This window comes from Rhipicephalus sanguineus, chromosome 2 (assembly GCF_013339695.2).
Source record: "Rhipicephalus sanguineus isolate Rsan-2018 chromosome 2, BIME_Rsan_1.4, whole genome shotgun sequence".
Classification (NCBI taxonomy): Eukaryota; Metazoa; Arthropoda; class Arachnida; order Ixodida; family Ixodidae; genus Rhipicephalus; species Rhipicephalus sanguineus.
In genome coordinates this window covers 10,320,582-10,340,945 of record NC_051177.1, presented here as the reverse complement: position 1 = coordinate 10,340,945, position 20,364 = coordinate 10,320,582, and the positions used below count along the sequence as shown (strand labels likewise).

At 46.4% G+C, this 20,364-nt stretch overlaps 1 protein-coding gene across 1 annotated transcript in view; it reads right to left on the bottom strand.

Moving 5' to 3' along the window:
* Positions 1 to 354: 354 nt before the first annotated feature.
* Positions 355 to 20,364, bottom strand: part of LOC119382397 (protein dachsous) — a 466,009-nt gene continuing 445,999 nt past the window's right edge. Inside the window, exons 26-27 of the mRNA XM_049412138.1 lie at positions 5,553 to 5,724; positions 355 to 4,818 (exon numbers count right to left, since the gene is read on the bottom strand). Coding sequence (XP_049268095.1) covers positions 2,868 to 4,818; positions 5,553 to 5,724 — 2,123 coding nt within the window. The 3' untranslated portion in view covers positions 355 to 2,867. The remainder of the gene's footprint in view (positions 4,819 to 5,552; positions 5,725 to 20,364) is intronic.

Genomic DNA, 20,364 nt, shown 5'->3' with positions numbered 1-20,364 from the left:
CAGTGCTTCATCAACCTAGCGAAAAGAAACACTTTGATGTTGCTATCTCGTAAGAATATGCTTAGGAATCCTCTCTAACTGCAATTTCGCTTCGAAGTATTTGAAAAATATTCTAGAAATATTCTAGAAATATTCGAAAAATATTCAATTTGATTCGCACTCACACTTCAATATTCGAATTTGCTTCGCACCCAAAATTTTGCTATTCGCACAGCTCTAGTTATAACACAGCTTTTTACCACTGGGAAATTCTTGCACCGTAAAAGGCTAAAGAAAGAGAAACCTTCACAGCTTCATGTGCATTTGCAAGCATTTGAGCAACTACCCCTTTGCTGAATATAACTGATCACAGGCTGAAAGGATCAAGCAATTTTTATTTCTCACTACACAAGCCGCACTTATGAGGTAGTTCCAAGCGGCCTCTGGGACAACATTATATTTACATGGCCAAAACATTTGTACAGAATTGCAGCACTACATATTGGGGAAGCGGATAAAGGCACAAAAGTAGAGCTGTTTCAGCACACAAAGTGGCTTGCCAAAATTGCATCACAGCTTTGACAGAGTTGTTGGCACAGCTATGGCAGTCATGATCACAATAGGAATCCATGTTGCACTGGATACAGGTTAGAAATACTCACAAGATCAGGCACAGTAATCGTCTACAGCAGCATACCTATCCCAGATAATTTTCACTGTACAGACCGCATGTTTTACAGAAATACAAGTTTAAAAACTTGTTGTAAAAAGCCAACTTGTGGCAGTGAAGATGTGATGAGAGCTGTTAAAAACAACAACAACAACAACAACGACAACAACACTATTTTGAAGCAATATAGCAGCAATGGCAAATGATGCTCTGTAATGTCAAGTGCAAACCACATGAAGCTTCTCTGTGATGTCATTCACCACATCAAGCTGCCCGTTGTACTACAACCTCATCAGCCACGAAAATATATTTGTTATATGCAAACACACACAGGGCCAGCAAAGAGCCCGCTGCAGATTTTCATGGCCATGCTAATACAACACACAATAATAAATTACTAACATGTCTTCTGTACTACCACAAGAATGCAACCAAGTGATCAGTCGGTACATTGGCTCACCAAGTGTGATGCAGCCGTGCCAAGTGACTGGCAAAAACAAGTACAGTGCCAACAGACTTTTCAGATATTCGATTCTGACATGTTCTTCATTAGGCCTGTCAAAAACAAATCGTCCCATGTACAAATTTGTGCCACTTCTATGTTAGTCACATGGTACTCAGTGGAAGTTCAGATGTGTAAGAGTTATTCAAAAATAGTGTTAGCATAAATTCACAAAACTTCAGCTTGGAGTAAGTAAAGGTCACAGGAAGTTCTCTGTGGTAGAAGTCAATCCTGTCTGGTGCCATGCATTTTCAGCCATGAGCCAATGTGTTTGCTTTGTTTTTTTTCAGTAACATTTGCACAATTTTAAACAGCAATTTCAGAATCTTATTCCATAAAATAAATTATTGTGAACACACTAAACTTGTGAAAATACAAAACCATAGCTGGGAGAAAGCATTGCCAATAGCCAAATGGTTGCTACACAGTAGCCCTATTGCCTTGTAATACCTATACTGAGTAGGAATATGTGCTTAGGCATGGCAAATGCATTCCGCATAGAACACACACACATAATGTAGTGCATACGTTAATGACGCATTTGCCTGGACGGTGTGCATGTGTTGTTCTGTACATCATAGTCTTTTTTTTATTTCTTTATTTCAGTGTCTGCCAACAGGTCACAACTTCATACAACACCATAAACATTATTGTATAAGCACAGGACATCATTTCTGCAAAAATCATGATAAGGTAAATATACAGTACAAGATTTTGGATAACAATAATGAAAGCATCTACTAAACCCACCAAACACAGTGTGTGCTGACTTTGCCCACACATTCACATGAGATGTCAGATGAACCGGCACCATACAGGTGCAGCAGCTGTGCCTTGGAGGCAATTGCATGCATTAGGAAGGAAGGGGTGTTTCTAAGCACATAGCTTATAATGCATCAAGTCTCGCCAATCAGACCCATCTAGTTCGTACGACTAAAATCTGCAAATTTCACTGCACAATTTAACTCTGATAAGCTTCCCATTCTTTGGCATCCACTGTGTAACTTTCAATTGAGAACTGGTTACCTGCATTTTGAATTCACCAATTTAGTACATGGATCATTTATTAACAGCCTATCTATCTTAGTCAAATCGCATCAGTTGCTCACCACAAGCCCCTTGGTGTGAACACGGTCAAAAGCTCTTTTTCTGAGGTAGGCCAGCTTTTCTCAATATGAAGCCATTAGATGGTACAAGTCCAGCCACCCCTACAAACTTGATAATGGAATTGTGAACTGCAAAAGCTGAGAGAACTACAAGTGCACGGAAATTATGGACGAAAAAAGGTACACATGTACACACACACAGGCGCTTGTATGCGTGTGTGTGTGTGCATCTTTTTTTGTCCATGTTTTCCGTGCGCTTCTAGTTCTCTTCAAAATGGATTACCGACGTCCCAAACTGCTGCATTGCAAAAGCTAGCTGTAAATGCAGGAGCACCACATGCTATGAAAGGCACTTGTGCCAGCTTACTCTGCAATGACAGTACCACCATTTGGAATCACTGGGAACAGCATGGCTGCTGTTGAGGTTAGCACAGTTGTCAAACAGTTTTGTATTCGATCTACGAAGTGCATTATACGGCCTCCAAGACCCACGTTAATTGAATGCCAATGCGCTGCACATGTATGTGATGATGGGCATGTAGCACATGTACATAAAATGATACAACCCGGAAAGGATGTTTTACACATTTCTTGTGCAGTTGATGTGAACCTAGGAGTCTGGTTGTGTTCGGCGCAAACAAGGCAGAGGTGAAGGTGACCTCGAGGCGAGAGGAAGCAGTGCGGGTGAGAAGGAGGGCGACAGGGCAGCAGCGTAACTGTCGTCCACTGCACCTCCAACAGGGGAGCGCGGTGGGGCACCCCCAACCCGCACATCATCTTTGAGCCTGGCAATTTCAGCAAAAACGTGTGCCAGTGGCTGGTACTGAGGCCCCCAGTCAAGTAGGTAGTCCCAGTTATACGAGCCAGCCAGCTCCTCTTCACTATGCACAATGGAGCTTAATGAACCCGTCATTGATGGCTCACCCAAGCTCTCGGCTGGTTCATCCAGCTTTGCGTAGAGCAGACTTGACAGGTCTTCATCATCAGCAGGTGCACTAGGTGCCTTTGCCCAGGAGTCAATGGGTGCTGCAGGGTCGATGCCCAGTCGGGCCAGGTATTCGTGGGTGTTGCGCACCGACATGTCAGAGCCACTGTCACCCTGTGGCCGCAGGCCTTCATTAATCATGCGAATCTCCTCGTCTTCGTCTTCAGCTGAGCCACGTCCACTCGACTGCTCGGACACCTCAGAAGTGTGCATGGCACCAGCTGCATCATCAGGCCTCTCGTAGAAGGCTGGAAATGGGTCCCGCCGCAAGTCGACAGTGTCAAATGACGTGTCCAGGTTAGGCTCGGCAGTCCGCTTGGTTTGTAGTCGGCCCCGCAGAAGTACAACAGCAGCTGCAAGCCCAGCCACTGCCATCAGTGCAAGTAAGAGCAAGGCCAATGCCCAAGCTGGCAAACCGTGTGATGCTGAAGCAGCGGCAGGCGCTGCTGGTGCCTCCTCAAACGTTACTCCAGTGGAGGCCACCAAAGAGCCACGCCGGCCCGAGCTTGCCACCACTTCGAGACGTGCGCCACCGGACCACTGGGCACGTACGGACAGAGTGCCCGAAGATGCATTGACGCGGAAATGGGCACTGCCACCACGGATCTGGTACAAAACACGGCCGTCAGGTCCACGGTCGCGGTCAGTTGCATGAACACGGCCAACCACAAACCCTATGGGGGCACCCAAAGGCACTGCAAACCTATACTCCTCCTGGTCAAACACTGGCATGAATTCATCGCGACTGAGAACATGAACGTGAACGCGAGCTGTTGCCCAACGTCCACCTGAATCAGTGGCTCGCACAGTGAGCTGAAAGTGTGGCTGTGCCTCATAATCAAAGACAACTGCTGAGGTCAGGGCACCTGTGGAACTGTCCATGTCAACTAACTGGGTACCTTCAACGAGCGAGTAATTGAGCCTACCAAATGGGCCCCTGTCACCATCAATGGCTCGCGCCACGAGAAGAGGACTGCCCATTGGTGCCCCTTCTTCAAGTGAGGCAACATACTCGGCCAGTGGGAAGCGTGGGGCATTGTCATTTTCATCCTGCAAGTGGACCAGCACGCTGGTCAACGCTGCCCAACCACTGTTGTCTGTGGCACACACGACAAGTCGTTGCTCAGGAAGCACGTCATAGTCCAGCTTTGCAACCACGACAAGGTCGCCAGCTGCATCAACCTGGAAGCACCCCAGTCGGTTTCCCGAGGTGATGGTGTAACGGAGGCCTGGCATCAAAGGGCCCAGATGCAGCAGTGTGTGGCCCAATGGAGCGCCCTCCGAGATGGACACCTCGTAGCGGGCCTGCGTGAATGCTAGTGGCCCACGACCCTCGACGTTTATGAGCAACTGTGCAGTGGCATTGCGTGGAGGCCGGCCCAGGTCTGTAGCCAAAACACGCAATGCATATCGTGCACGTGGTTCCAGTGCCCGTGCTAGTACCAGGGAACCATGGCTCAGCACGAACCGCCCACTAGCTGTGTCCAAGAGACGGTACTCCACACGCCCATCTTGGTCGCTGGCTGACACTCGCAGGAGTGTAGAACCGGGAAGGGTGTTCTCTGGTATGCTGGCTCTGCAAATACCAGTTATGATGGAAATGAGGTTCTTCCTACCAAGCGTGTTGTTTAGATCAAACACTGTTTTTCATGCGCGGTGGTCGCCTCCTTTGCAGGCGTACACGGCTACACGTGTGCAGGCAATGGCGGACACGGCCCGCTAAGCCAGAGCCTGTAAGGGTCTGAACTCGGATGAGTTACAAGGCTACCACAGTGTTCAAGCTCATGCATCACTATTGCGGACTATCATGCATCACGCAAGCAGTAAAGTTCACGCATGTTTAGCGGCAGCTTCATGCACGAAATCATTGGTTCACTGTATTTTTCTCGACTTTCAGAAAGCATTTGACACCGTTTCTCACTACTTGTTACCGCATAAACTAACCAGCTTTCATAATCCCCAATTTATTGCATGGATTGCTGAATATGCAAGAGGTGACAATACATAGTCGTTCAGTAAAATCGTGACATCAGACCCTGGCCCTGTCAAGCATATGTGCTATTTCATGGCCTCATCATTATGACCTTCTTTATCAGCCAGATGAGTTGTGCAGAAATTCAGAAAGTGTATGAATGGTTGGTGTCCACCTCAAGATGCCAACTCTCAGGAGAGCACTCTTTCATGTTTTCCACGTTACTTGCCTGCCGCGTTGGGACTCACTGTTTAGGCCTAGCACAATCATAATGATGAAAGTGACCGTTTTACGAGTGTTGTAAGGCATGCATTACGAAAGTATAATTGAGAAATCACCTGTAGACAGTCTCCAGAAACTTGGGCGCACTGTGGTTAATGTCTGCCAGGTGCATGCGCAGTGGGACGACACTTGACTGGGCTGGGTGGCCGTTGTCGGTGGCTCGAACCAGTAGTTGCATCACTGGCCGGCTCAAGTCCCACTCGAGGCTTTGGTTGGTGTACACTGTGCCTGTCACACAAACACCGTTGAGCTCATCGTCACATGCTACACACTAAATTAGTCTTCTTTGCCCAATTGCTATGAAATTTTCATCACCCCGAGAACCAGCCTGCACTCTGAAATATATATATATATATATATATATATATATATATATATATATATATATATATATATATAGCAGATGCGCTTTCATAAAAAACAACTGTTTATTTTGTTGATGTTTTGACAGGAGGGCCGTCTTCTTCAAGACATAACAATATTTACAGTGTGTGTGTCCCCTCTTGTAACATGTAAAGAGTAGAGGGGGAAAGGACTGACAGGAAGGGAAACAGGAACGTAACAAGGAAGGGTGAAAAAAAAGAGAAAAAGAAAGACAGAAAGAAAAAAAAGGATAAAAAAGGGGGGAAAAGAAAAAGAAAAGGTTGTCAAGAGGGTCAGTAAGAAGGATTCTGCTTAACGCGAACCTTGTGTTAGTTCAGGTAGCGATGCCATATTTTGACAACAATACAGCCTCCGTGCCCCCACCTACCCCTCAACGGACAATGTAATGGCCCCGCGCGTCTCGTGTTGCACCTTCGGGTGCAAGGCCACGGGAGGCATTTTTGACGCCCTTCTTTGACGTTTACCGTGTTAAGGGAATTGGTGGGGTGGGGACTGAGGGCTTTCAGCGCATGCTTTTACGTGTCGGCGTGGGTGTAAGATCTTAAGAGGCCGGTAGTGTTGCCGCATCGTCAATATTCATTAAGCGCATTGGCTCTTTTTGGGAGAGGAGAAGATGTAGAAGAAGAGAAGGGGTGTAAAGGAAAAAGACGAATTAAAGCTTGTTAGTGTAACGACAGTTTAAAGGGGTACTGACACAAAATTTCGCGGCCGAGATAGCCTGCTGGATTGATTTGCGTGTACGTGCGTGTACCATCTGCAAAATATCGACAGCGAATAAAGCTTGGAACATATTTTATATGAATTTTGAAGTTCGCGTGCGCGATCCAGCATTATAGGCCGCACCTGTTGCATTGACACCCTCGGAGGTGACCCGAAGTGACCCCCCTACTTCCCCTACGTAACCGTTGAGCGGTACAACAAGTTATGATGACGTCGTAGCCGCCATTTCTGTTTTGACGCGCTCGCCGCTGCGCTGTCTCAAGGAAATCGTCACCAACAGACAACGATGAGGAGGACGACGACAACGAGGACGATGATGGCGACGACATCGCGCAGCACATGCGGCAAGCGTGCGAATGCGAGAAGACGACGCGAACAGCACGGAAGTGCGTCACACTTCTGTGTGCTGACGTGATCGAGCGCTGCAGCCGCTAGGTGGTGATACAGTCGAACCTCGATATATCGAACGGCACGGCAATCGCGAAATAGTTCGATATATCCAGAATTCGATATAAAAAAATCACGTAAAACATGCGTCAAGAACTTGTGGAAAACAACCAACGAACCAATCGTGGTGCAGTAAATACTCACTTGAAGATTCAAACAAAGTATTTATTGTGTTGGCTTAAAATACTGAAAAAGAGTAGCCTGCTTTTTGTTGGCAATGGCGTGTTTGACGACTGCGTCCTCAACATAGTCCAGGCGATCCACAAGTGAAAGGCCGGTGCCTTCAATCGCGCTGCAGTGGCGGCGCGCAAGGGCCAAAGCGGCTACGACCTCAGCTGATGTCGGGAGCGGGGCACCATCAGCGCTTGCGGGATCCACCTCGGCAGCGTCTTCATTCGGCTGCTCAGCGGTAGCTTCGGCGACAATCTCTACATCCGTTAGCTCCGCCATTGTACCAGTGCTGTCGTCACCTCCAACAAAGTCTTCGATGCGGGTTCCGGAAAAAACGTCCCCGGAATAAATGTCCCCGGATGATAAGTCCCCGGAATAAACGACCCCGGAACAAATGTCCCTGGAAGAAATGTCCCCATTTGCGTTGTCGGAAAAAACGTCCCCATACGGGAGCCCTCACACGTTGCGCCTTCAAGTCCCCAATTCTTTATTTCGCACTGCAAAAAAAAAAAAAAAAAAAAAAAATCACAGCATATCCACGGAGTGAATGATGATGAGTGGGCGAAGCTGCGGAGGTTCATCGGTAAACCGTGAATCTTCCGTGAATTCTGCCCAGTACATCATCACCGACGTGAGATCGGGCGCGTTTATACTAAAGGAGGTTCGATGAGTTATGACGACTTGCAGCGCACTTTAATTTTACATGTACGCTGTGAATTTTCATTGTTTAGAAAACCATTGCTTAGAAAACATCTGGCGTCTTTTCGTTTTGCTTTAGAAACATCTGGCGTTCTTTCGTTTTGCTTTTACAAAACATCTGGCGTCTTTTGTTGGTTTATTTCATCAATCAACGGCGTTTTGAACAAAATTTTTATTGTTTAATCACGCACAGGAGAAATCTCACCAGGCACTACCTTGGAGGTAAAGAATGGCTGCTAATGGGAATGAGAGACAGAAGAAGTCGGCTTTTAGCTAACGCTGCGAATTTTTTATTGTTCAACAACGCACAGGAAAAATCTCCCACCGGCACCACCTTGCAGGTCAAAGCGTAAGACTGGTTACATACTACGCTACGAGGGACGAAGGGGTGCCGCTATAAGGAGCTTCGCCCCTAAAAAAGATCCGCGCGATGATAGTAGTTTACTGAAATTCAAGATTACTCCTATGTGGAATGCCTACTCGGCCACTGTTCATGAAGGACACAGGACGAACAATCATGCGGAGGCCTGAAACAGAAGAGGCTGGGAAGCATCAAGGGCCACAGCCGCCAAACAGTGGGAAGGGCCTCTGACGCCTTGCGCTCGGAAGAAGCCACCGTGACATTGGAGATGGCCCAGTCTCGAGCCGGTGCACCCCGAAAGAAGAGGCGCAAATCAGCGGTCATGGCCATGCAGCAGAGTGTCCACAACCTGTGTGAGGACTATACTGCCGGGACGACGAAAACTGAACATTTCCTGATCGAGGGTTATTGGACATACGATTCGGCTTTACCTTCATTCTTTTTTTAGCCCAATGTGGCCGAAAATTTGCGAAGTGTCGAATACAGAATGCAGTGTTTTGTCAAGTGAGTTCGCATTGGATTCGTTTTTCGGTAAATTTTTCACTTGGGGACTTTCTTTCCTAGAGAGCCATGCCAACGGGGACGTTTCTTCCGGGGACGTTTATTCAGGGGACGTATCTTCCGGGGACGTATATTCCGGGGACGTTTTTTCCTACACCCCTTCGATGCACATGCTTTGCGGCTCCGCACCAACAAAGCTCTCCAGCTTGCTCCACGTTTCGGCGAGCTCGCTTTCTTCATCTGCGCATGCCAACCCAGCTTCCTCGGATTCTTCCACTGATGCTTCGTCAGTGCGTCCACCGAAGCCCGCGTGCTGACTCTTCTCGGCCTTGGCCTTTATGTCGGCTTTGTTTTTGAGCAGAGTACTCAATGTGCTCATTGGTATGCCTAACCCGTCCGCGACGCTCGACTTCTTCTCACCATTCTCAACGCGCTGGATTGCTTCCAGTTTTGCTGCAAAAGTCAGGGTCGTCCGTTTCTTCGCGTCTGCAGCCATCGCTACACACACCACAACGCGTGGCAGGCCTAACACACGAGCACAACAACGACCGATGCGACGGATGCCTGGCGATACTATCAAGGAGGAGCTGGTGCAGCGTTGCCAGATTGGAAAAGGGCTCCGACACCAACCCTAGAACAAAATTTCACCAGATTTTACCAACACTTCAATATGGCGACTGTGACGTCATTTTTTTTTCTTTTTAGCGTTTTACTTTGCAAAAGCCCTGCCCCAGAGAAATTTTTTTGTTGTTTATAACGATCTTATTACAAAGTAGAGTGATTTGAATATTTCTGCACTTTTACATTGTGCGCATTCGTATATAAAAAAACAAAGATTTTCGGAGCGTCGCCTGACCTGTAGGTGCCGGAATAGTCCAGCCGACTCGGCAACGTTCGCTGCATTCTTCAGTGGATTCTTTGTGTGTCCTGCAGCAGCAATTAGCTTCAGCCATGCATTCGTTTCAAGTACCCTTGTCGATGCTTGTTTCGCGAAAGGCCCCTCCGCTGCCATTGAAAAAGGCAGGCGTGCGCTTCCCACAACATCCGGTTACCGTGCGCCTATGGCGCACTGCATCGGGCAAACTTCTGGGCAGCGAAAAGAGCGGGAACGAACAAACGAGGCGCCGCAGAGTGAAATACGAGAACGGAAGGAAAACAAGATATATAAAAATAGAAGAAACGGGACGGTGGTGTGAACGGAGGGCGGCGGAGGGAGCAGTGTTATCTTCTCGAAGAAAAAAAAAAAAGAAAGCACGGGAAGAAGAGGGTGGATGGTGCACCATTGAAGTTGCATAGTCCGTAGGCGGCTCTTCCGAGCCCCAGGCAAAGAAACAAACGCCGAAGACGGATGAAATGGGCTATGTACAGATGGCAAGAACAGCGAGGGGAGGAGGGGGTGTAGCTATCTCTTGTACGTGTGAGTGCGAGGGGGGAAGTGGGGAGGGGGGCACACAATTCCTCGGCGCGGCGTATTGCGCACAAACGAAGACGCGTCTGCACGTGGCGGTGGCGCTCAACAGGAGCATCCACCGTCGCTAAGTGACGCACGAATAGTTAGGCAACCATTTTCGGAACAGCTCCAGGACTCCATAACACTTCCTTTGAAAGAAATATTCACAAATTTTAACAAAGGAACATTACGATTACTTTTAATCGACAAAAACTACTACAATTATGTAGACTGAGGTAGGCGTACGCATCAGCGACTGGAGCATTCGGCAGTGACGAGGGTATTCAAGGTGGCTCTTTGTCACTAGCCTTTAAATAAAATTGATGTATAAGAATTAAGCACTCTTTAACCGAACACCACACATCGAGCTAAACATTTATTGAGACAGATAAACCAACCAGTTATCACGTAATGGGCTTTAGCGCCAGAGACAGATAAATATAATTGTTGAAAACTGCATTTGCAAGAAATTTACATCACGACAACACTTGCATCCTAAGGTATAGCGCATCCAAGACGGGACAAGGCGAATGACGCATAAACACACATCATTGTGTATGTAGCGATGTGTATCAGCTAGGAGAGAAGCCAGAAATTTTTTCGGAGGGGGGCGGGGGGGGGGGGTCAACCATATACTTATGTATGTTCGTCTCACATGTCTCTCATAAGGTCTCTCATGTGCGTGTATGCATACGCGAGCAAAATTGACCATTTTCAGGGAGGGGGGGTTGAACACTCCCAACTCCTCCTCCTCCTCCTCCTCCTCCCCCCCTGGCTAACACCCTGATGTGTATGCCTGTCTACGTGTCATTCGCCTTGTCCCGTCTTGGATGCGCTATGCCTTGGAAGCTATAAATTACAAACGAGCCCGCCGTGGTTGGATCTGTTGTTAGACATGTAAGCGTGTACAAAAATGACCCCTCAATGCTCCAACGTTCGTTACTTCGGGGTTTTCCGTCCATGCTGAATAGCGTATACTGGAAAAATATTCGGTATTTCGGATATGCACAATTCGATTCGAATGCCGAATCGAATATTAATTCGCGCACTCCTAGAAACAGGCAAGGAGGTTTTTGGGTGGCCCACCCAATGATGTTAATAAAGATGCTGGAGTGGAAAAGCCGAACGATAAAACGTCAGCTAAGTAAAAGTAGCAAGTCAGCTGTCACATGTGCTCTTAGTTTAAAACCAATTACCTTACCCTTACCCATGGTGTAAGATATATACTCTACATATATCTTACACCGTGCCCTTACGTCACGTTTTCTCTTCGTATGATGAAGCCAGTGTCCACAAACCGACTTCAGTCATTTAGCCCTGTTTACTGTTTTTATCCGCGCGTGTTAAGGGCCCAAAAACTATAAAGAAAACAAGAGGTAAAGAAAAGGTTGGTTTTGAATACGGACCTTCGATGGCTAATTGTTCCGGACAGATACTTCCCAATGAGCCTCTGTGTTACTGGCTTCCTTATCAATGTCTTGGCAAGCTTTATTAGACATATCACATACGTACTCATTCGGATATATTACTTCCTTCGGGATAGTAACCGATCAATGACTAAACTATAGCATTTACGTCACAGTCGGACATAAGACGGGAAGGCTATGTTTTTCAGGTAAATTGTGCCCAAACGCTGGCTTCACATTCGCTCCTTAGAAGTTTCGATTGCTTCCACTCTAGAATTTTTTTAACCTCCTTAGGGCCCGTCGCCTTCTAGAGCCATAAAGGTGGATATGCATAAAAAAGGAGAAGGAGAAAATAAACTTTATTGAAGACAAGAGGAACAAGCGGAGAGGGACACGGTGGCGTCCAGCAGGCCCGCGAACTGTCCCGCGACCTTCGCCACACAATCGGGCTGCTCACGAAAACTCTATGGCTCGGCTGGCTTTGGTTTGATGGTTTGTAGATTTGAGTGCTAGTTTCAGCAAGAAACTGGCGCTACCGTGGGATGCGGATGAAGGGCCAACAAGTCGTCGGCAACAACGCGGTGTAAATACGAATAATTGTAGTGGCAAGCCATTCCTCAACATTTTTCACCACTTTTCACCAGATTTTGTCTGGTGTAGCTGTTCCGGCACCTCAACACCATCAACCCCCAATTTTCACCAGATTTTCCCAATCTGGTGCCGAATTTCACCATCTGGCAACGCTGCTGCTGGTGCAACAAGTGCAGTGCGTCGTTGCTGCAAGGCTGCGGCGTGCGTATGCCGCTACGTTCAAGTGGCGCACTCACCGCCATCGATGTGTGCAGCAGTCGTAAACGCCCACCGCGCTACCGCTATTTTCGAGAGTTGCGGGAAAGCTCGCCGCCTGTCAACGGAGCGCGGGCGGTTTGGGGTGGCCGAGTTCGATATATCCATTATACGTCAAACTTCGTTCGAAATAAAAAATTAAAAATGCATGCGATTTCCCACGTGATATAGGAACCGTTCGATATAGGCAATAATTCGATATGTCCGTGTTCGATATATCGAGGTTTGACTGTAGTTGTACCCGGAGGCTTGTCGTTTTTGAAACCGAAACTGACACTGGTCGGTAATGAGAAGCCTGTAATTAATTGTCTGTCGCGCGCTGCAGCAAACGATGTGCCGTGTTATGACTAACAGGCCCCCAGCAACACATTGCAGCAAAAAAAAAACGAGGCCAAAATTTTTGTGTCAGTACCCCTTTAAGTACAGTGCTCTACGATGTACACTACACTGTACGACGTCCGGGACCACTTATCTGTGCATGCCGGCTGTCTTTGGAGGTTAGCATGTGTTCGTCATTCTTTGGTTTGTTACGTTGTGCCGTTATAAAAATGATAAACGTGTGCCCTCTTGAGTGCTTCTCCATATATCGACAATGCTTCGCTCGCCCAAAATTCGTGGATACCAGCGTGACAGAGGTATTTTCAGTTGGCCAAACGTATGTGCATTCCATGGGCGTAAGCTGTGGGGCAATTTTAGTAATTTCTGCCGTGAGCTGCACGCGTCCAGTGGCAGCAGTGTGTTCTGAGCTGTTCTAAGACTGCCTGTGTTTGCATTGTAGCGGTCTGGGCCAGCCGCCGCACAGAACCCCTCAGAGATGAGGACGAGACACTGAGCAACACGTCTTTATCATTCCAAGACTCGGCCGCGACTCACTGTCAACGGCCACTGAGTGCGAGCCGCGGGCGTGCCCGTGTCCATCATTCTCTTCTACCGTCGGCGCGCTCGCGGCTGCCGCTCCCATAGCATATAAAAGATACACATGCAGACGCCACAGTTACAAAGATATTGTAATGTGCCTACATTAAAGGGACACTAAAGGCAAATATTAGGTTGACGCTGATTGTTGAAATAGCGTTCCAGAAACCTCGTAGTGCTTGTTTCGTGCCAAGGAAGTGCTTATTTTAAAACAAAATCACGTTTTAGTGGTCTGCACGGCGTTAGTGCACTTCAAGTCACCCGCCCTGAAGGGGCCTTCTGACGTAGCAGTTGCCGTGCCCAACATTGCCTGCCATTACTGCTCTGCCACCGACGCTACGGTTTCTTGAGCAACAGCGGCCATCAACTTTGCCAAGACACAGCCACGGGCCACTCTGAAACTGTAGAGTTCACTGTAATGGAGCTTAGCTTGGCCAGCAGCAGCAGTAGAGTATCAACAGTGCGAAAATAACGAGAGCCAAGCATACACAGCAGTAAACGATGCCGAAACTACCACTGAGGTGTGCAGCTCAGCGAAAACTGAACTTTTGAGCCCCTCACACCGTTCCCCATGTCAACGCCAAGCAGTGCTATCTTTCTCTCTCTCTTTCCTCTCCATCTTTAAGTCTCCCCCACCCACGTGTAGGGTAGCAAACTGGTTTTCCTAAACTGGTTAACCTCCCTGCCTTTCCTTCTCTAATATTTCTTCTCTCTCTTTTTTCCACGAATCAAACAGAAACGAACAAAAAGCATTTTAGTACGTCTTGTGATGCACGAAATGTTCTTTTTTTATAGCAACTAGTTTGATTACTAGTGGTTAATTGTACTCGGGAGTCTTCACGTCATTGGGATCATTTCCAAAATATCCCACTCGTGGCGCACATCGTGTCCTACATTTACCTTAATTTCTCGATTAGTACAGCACTGCTGTTGATAATATTGATGTTTTCGACGTTCTCACACATTGACCTTTCACTCTGACATAAACTGTTAATTGCCTTTAGTGTTAATTCCCTTTAAGTGCATTTAAAGCGTGCCTAATGTCGCGAGCTGCATGCAGGGGCCCCCTTCTGAGCAGGTGAACGGCAATCTATTTCCGCAATTAGCACTTATTTGCAATTCGCACTTTAGCGTGGCATACAGTGGTTCTCTATAACTAATATCTTGTATTTAGTTGCTTTCACACTCGGAGGCTACCTACTATCTTACTAATTAACTGTTATTCTTAAGCATCACACCACCGCGTTAAAGCGAATGTCAAAAGTGTGCCCAGATGTCAAGCTAATCTAGTAACGTTGGTAAAGCACAACATCCTCAAATTTACCTGTGACATGTCTCCCGCAAAACAAAAAAGTTAATGCACTTGCACTTCTCCCTTGTGAACGTCCATGTGTACTTGGCACTCCCCTTGCACAGATGACGAAGTACGAATTAAAAGAAAAAATATGTATTACAGTCCTCCTCAATGAAACAGCTGTTCTCCAGAACATAATGGTTCGCTTGAATTGCTAGTATACTATATTCACAGCAGTAGACAGGTTGGCTTGTTTACAATTCAGAATTTTACACACGTAACACAGAAACACGAGGACTATAGCAAATAGGTACAAAACTGGAAAAGCTCGGTCATATGTGCACTCCCTCGTCCACCTGCACATTATGTTGAAGTTCAGTTATACAGCAGGCACCTTCAATTATGCTACGATTAATGAAATATCACCCAACCTACGTTAGAACACAGTGATGACTTGTTGCCCAACTGCCTGTCACCTATTTCTCTTCCACAATGTGTTATAATGTGTAAATCATCCATTCTACTTGTTTCGTAATAAAACCCAGGCCATTACATTGAGGGAGCAGTGTTTCACCAGTTTGTATTGCATGCAGAAGTTCATTTCTTCCATTTGCATGCACGACAAATAGTCATACCTCAACTGATACAAAAACAGTGTTTGCACTAATTGATTGGAATTAAAACTGTAGGAATTGTCATGCCAGTGTAAGCATATGCATATTTCCATCTTTGTGCACAGAACCTGCACCCAATACTGAACACGTAGAGCAACATATACAGTACAGCCCAAGCACTATATATAATTCACCGCAGTAAATCAACATGAAAGTAGTGCGTAAAACCTCCTCATAATGGCTACTGACATGTGCACTTCACAGTGCCAGTATCTAAGCACAATCCAAAGAAATGGGATGCACAAGGAACTTGGTGTCAGCCTACACATGAAGGCAACTTAATTAGTACAGTAAGGCTAGCTTCACTTTTGAGAAATAAGCAACCATGCAGATAGCCATGTTCTAGTTTTTTTATTGCATTAGTTTGCACTATGGCATCAAAACATGTCGCACATGATCATACAGTTGAGTTTCCTGCAGAAAAGTCTACAACTGATTGTAAATCCACTAACCACTATTTATAAAAGCATTCAGCAATGCTCACAAAATGGCAACGCTGCCTTCATATATTGCTGCACATATTTACTCATAGATATCTGAAAACTAACGTAAATTTCTAGAATTATGCTTGGGAACTTGTTGGCATTATCACATGACTACAATGTAACAATACTTCTATTATGGATAATTAGTACATCTATGTTTACAATATATAAATGCCAGCTAGTGCCATCTGCAACTTAATGTTCTTCTTCTTCAATTCCTCACTTCATGGCTTGTGCATAATTACCACATTGAAAATTAAGCCCAGCATTATGGCTGCAAGATGAACTTGAAATTAAGCAATCACATGCTTAAAATTAAAAATTTCCTATAAATAGTGGCTGATGGCTTGGCACATTGGATCCTAGGACTTTATATGCCATGAGGTTGAATAAAATTTGACCACGCACGTATAGAGGCTGTAAAGCAGTCGGGATAGTTCATAGTGAAAGAAAGCGGAAAAACAAAACCACAACACACAGAAATGGAGACAGGACGACGCGGTACTAGCAACTGAAGTTTAACATGTGTTTGGCTTTTTTAGACATGTTTTTACTCTTTCTGCGACTGCATGATTCCTTAACACTTTCCTGTCCGTGGGAAAATAGGCCATTTTTGGGTACTCTAGTAAACAATTTTTCTACTGCCACACAAAATTATTGATAGTAAAATATATGGTACTAATCTGTAGAACAAGGAATGCGCTTTCTAATGGCATTAAAATTAAACCAAACATTAGTAAAAGATCTGCAAAAAAAACTTTAATAGAAAGTTTTTAAACAAGAACGAGAACACTCCGTAAATAAATCAATGCTGCTTCGCACCATTTGAGCACAAAAAAAATTTCAAAATAGATATTTTGACCAGAAATGTCATGTCCAATAACCCTGAAAATATAAGCATTCTATCTACAGACATTATTCAGATACAAAAGAAAACGTTAGCCCAAGTGGGTATAGTGCCACCGCGCAATGCAGTTGTGTGATGCGGTGAAGCACAGGTTTGCGCAGCGTGTCTTGCAGAAAACATTCATTTTCTGTTCTATTTTTGGCTCAAGAGTACACATCCATGCATATTCATTAGTTGTGTCTCACATATCTCAGGCAAAGAACGGCACGAACAAATCGACGGGTCAGACAATGCTGCGTGGCACTACGGAGAGCAATGGCGAAGTCCACTGCGGGTTGCCTTCTCGTGCTAAATTCCACTCGTTGAGCAGCCGCCGGCAAGCGGTCCTGCCCAAACGGTGCTAAAACCCTGCAGATAACAGCTGTGACCTTTAGAACATGCCGCATACCTTTAGAACGGAGCATGGCCGCAACCACTCGGTTCGGAGATCAAACCAAAAGTTACCAGCGGATACCTGTTCACGTTCCACAGCTGTTCGACAGACTTTCACGATCTGTGCTGCTGTCCGATGAGTCAAAGTCATCTTTCAAGTGTTCGCTGCTGCTATCATAAAATATTATGAATCAGACTCATTGGAATCCACTGAAATTTACTGTTTCCGAGAGGCAGGTGCGCGCGAGGTGTGAAGCTACGAGCGTTCGGCCCTCTCGACTTAAAAGGCAGTTCAAAGCTCTCTCTGCGGCGGGAAAAGTAAATGATACAGTGAAACTATAAAAATAGTGCCTGTTTTATACGATGAATAACATTAGCTGTCCGTAAGCACTTCTAACACGACAAAATTTAAGTTGAAAACCATCGATAGTGGGCTATCGATGGGTATAGGCGCGCACGGGAAAGTGTTAATTTTGTAGGTTTTTCATACTGTGTGTGTATATCTTTCTGTGCTTTGCATTAACCTTCAGTTGCTAGTAGTGCATCGTCCTGTGCCTTTCACTCTCATTTCTTTGTGTTGTGGGTTTTTTTTTCCCGCACTTTAACTATGAATACGCATCAACTCGCCCAACTGTCCATTTTAGGATAAAGCTTACTGAATAAAGCCGGTTCCACTAAGTGTCATTTTGAACAATGCGAAATTTTCAAATGCACATGCTACTGGAAAGGTTGCATGCAGTATCATGCATAACACTCCACATCAATCCCAGTATTTGCCCAAATGCTGTAAGATGTACAAGATGTTAGAGGTAGCGTACAGCGAGGCACAGTGGAGTGTTCCCACAATACATTGTCTCGTACACAAGCAGTGGGCGAGCAACTCTTACTGCTTTGCTAAAAATGTCTTCCTAAAAATGATATAAAAATGAGTTCATTAGCTCCTTTAGGGTTTTCGCTGTACATGTACGGAAGAAGCTTCCTGGTCCCAAAGGGTTTTCGTCGTACATGTACGGCATAGCGTTTATCTTTAAAATACGCACCTTTTTTGATCATTTCTCTTGCTTGGCCTGTGCTACCACGCTTTGGAAATACGTGGAATTTTTTTCATGCGCCGATGTCTCTCCGTTGTATTTTTTTTTTGCTTCCCAAAACGACGCGCCAGCTATCGCTTGCTCATCCGAGCGCGTTCGCGGTGCAGCTGCATGGTTCAAAGTGCACGCCTTTTTCAGTCATTTCTCTTGCTTTGCATGTGCTGCCACGCTTCGGGAATATATGGAATATTTTTCATGCGCTGATGTCTCTCTGTTGTTGCTTTTTTAATGCTTCGCAAAACGGCGTGCCAGCTATCGCTTGCGCAACCGAGCGCGCCCACGGCGCGGTCGGTTTCAAATGCGCACCTTCTTCGATTATTGCTCTTGCTTGGAATGTGCTGCCACGCTTCGGGAATACGTGGAATTTTTTTATGCGCCGATGTCTCTCCGTCTTTTTTTGCTTTCCAAAGCGGCGTGGCAGCTTTCAGTTGCGCATCAGAACACGCGCACGCGCACGCGGTCCGGCTGGTTTTGGTTTTGTCCTTCGGGTGGTCTTCGCTTCTTGCAACCGCAAAGCCGATGGCTGTTTGATTTCTAATCGCTCAAAGGGTGACCGCTTGTTACTCTCTCGTTTATTGCTCCCCGGGGCGTGATTACATCTGTTTCTGTGCGGCGCTAAACTACACAAACGACGCCGCTATGATTGCGTTTCCTGTTTTGGGGTCTCGGAAAAACTAACTACGTCTTGTTGGCAATAAGACGAAGGATTACTGTAGCTTTTTCACTCGTTTTGCTTTCCGGACGGGTGCACAACCACAGTTTTCTTCCGTGCGCTCACTGACACAGTTCGCTTACGCGATGGAAGCGCGCGCCGGTTGCTCTGTTGCCGGTGAGTCGAGCAGCGATTCTTCCGATATGGACAATTCCCCAAGTGCCGAATCAGAATCTGATTCATTGGATTTCAGTTTGTCAGACGACGATTTTCTGACGAGTTCAGACTCCGATGACGATCAAGGAGCGACATCTGAAAAGCGTGCGCGGCGAGACGATGAGGACTGGATCAAAGGTGACTTTTGCCCATCTGTGTTTCCAATTGACACCACTCATTCAGGACAAGTGTCTAGCTCTGCGTTGCCGCTGGATGCAAAAGAAGTTGAGTACTTCAAGCTTTTCTTTGACGAAGGGCTAGTCTCGAATATTGTAGCGCAAACGAACAAGCATGCTAAGAAGACTCTCAAGCGAAGGCTGTCCCGAAAGTCACGCCTGGGGTTGGATACTCCTTTCTTCCGGTCAATCTTTTCGGTCAACCGCTTTTGCGTGGTCCTGTGAGTGCTGCACTTCAGTTCCCTCACTAATGCAAAGGACCACCTAAGAACAACCAGACCGGTAATGGAAGAAATACGGGAAAGATTTTCCGCCTTTTTTCTTCCTTTTCAAGATCTCTGCATCGATGAGTCTTTAATGCCTTGGAGAGGACAACCTTCTTTTCGACAGTATATTCTGTCACAATGTTAATAGACAACACGCAGCGCCTTCGCGCGGTGCTGTTGCTTTGTGTGTTGTGGCGTCACGTCTGGGGACTGAAAGATGGGGACGCAGGAAAATAAAGTTAGTTCGTTTTGGGCTCTCGTAGTGCCATGTCTTATTTTGCTATCTAGTCTCCGGCTATCTTCCCGGCCATCTGTACTTGTATCAACTGGCGACGAAGATAAAAAGAATGCTCCCGTGAGTTCCTGCCGCTCCACCATCCGTCCAAATACCAAATTTCGGCAATCTTGAGCCTTTCGAGGGAGGAGGCGATGACTGGCCCTGCTACGTGGACCGGCTGAAAGCATTTTTCACGGCGAATGACATCGCTGAAGACAAGCCAACAGCCGTCTTCATCAGCTGCTGTGAGCAGAAGACGTATGCGTTGCTTTGCAATTTGGTCAAGCCTGACCAGCCAAGTGACAAGACGCTGGACGAGATTCTGTTGGTTCTAGGAAACCACTACTGCCCGAAGCCTTCTGCTGTTGTGCAGCGTTTCCGCTTCAACTCGCGCATTAGCGCGAAAGGAGAGTCCGTCAGCAACTTCATTGCAGCGCTGAAGAGCCTTTCCGAGCACTGCAACTTCGGCAAAGAGCTTGAAAACATGCTTCGTGACTGCGTCGTGTGTGGCATCAACAACGCAGACGTCCAAACAAGATTGCTGGAAAAGCGGACCTG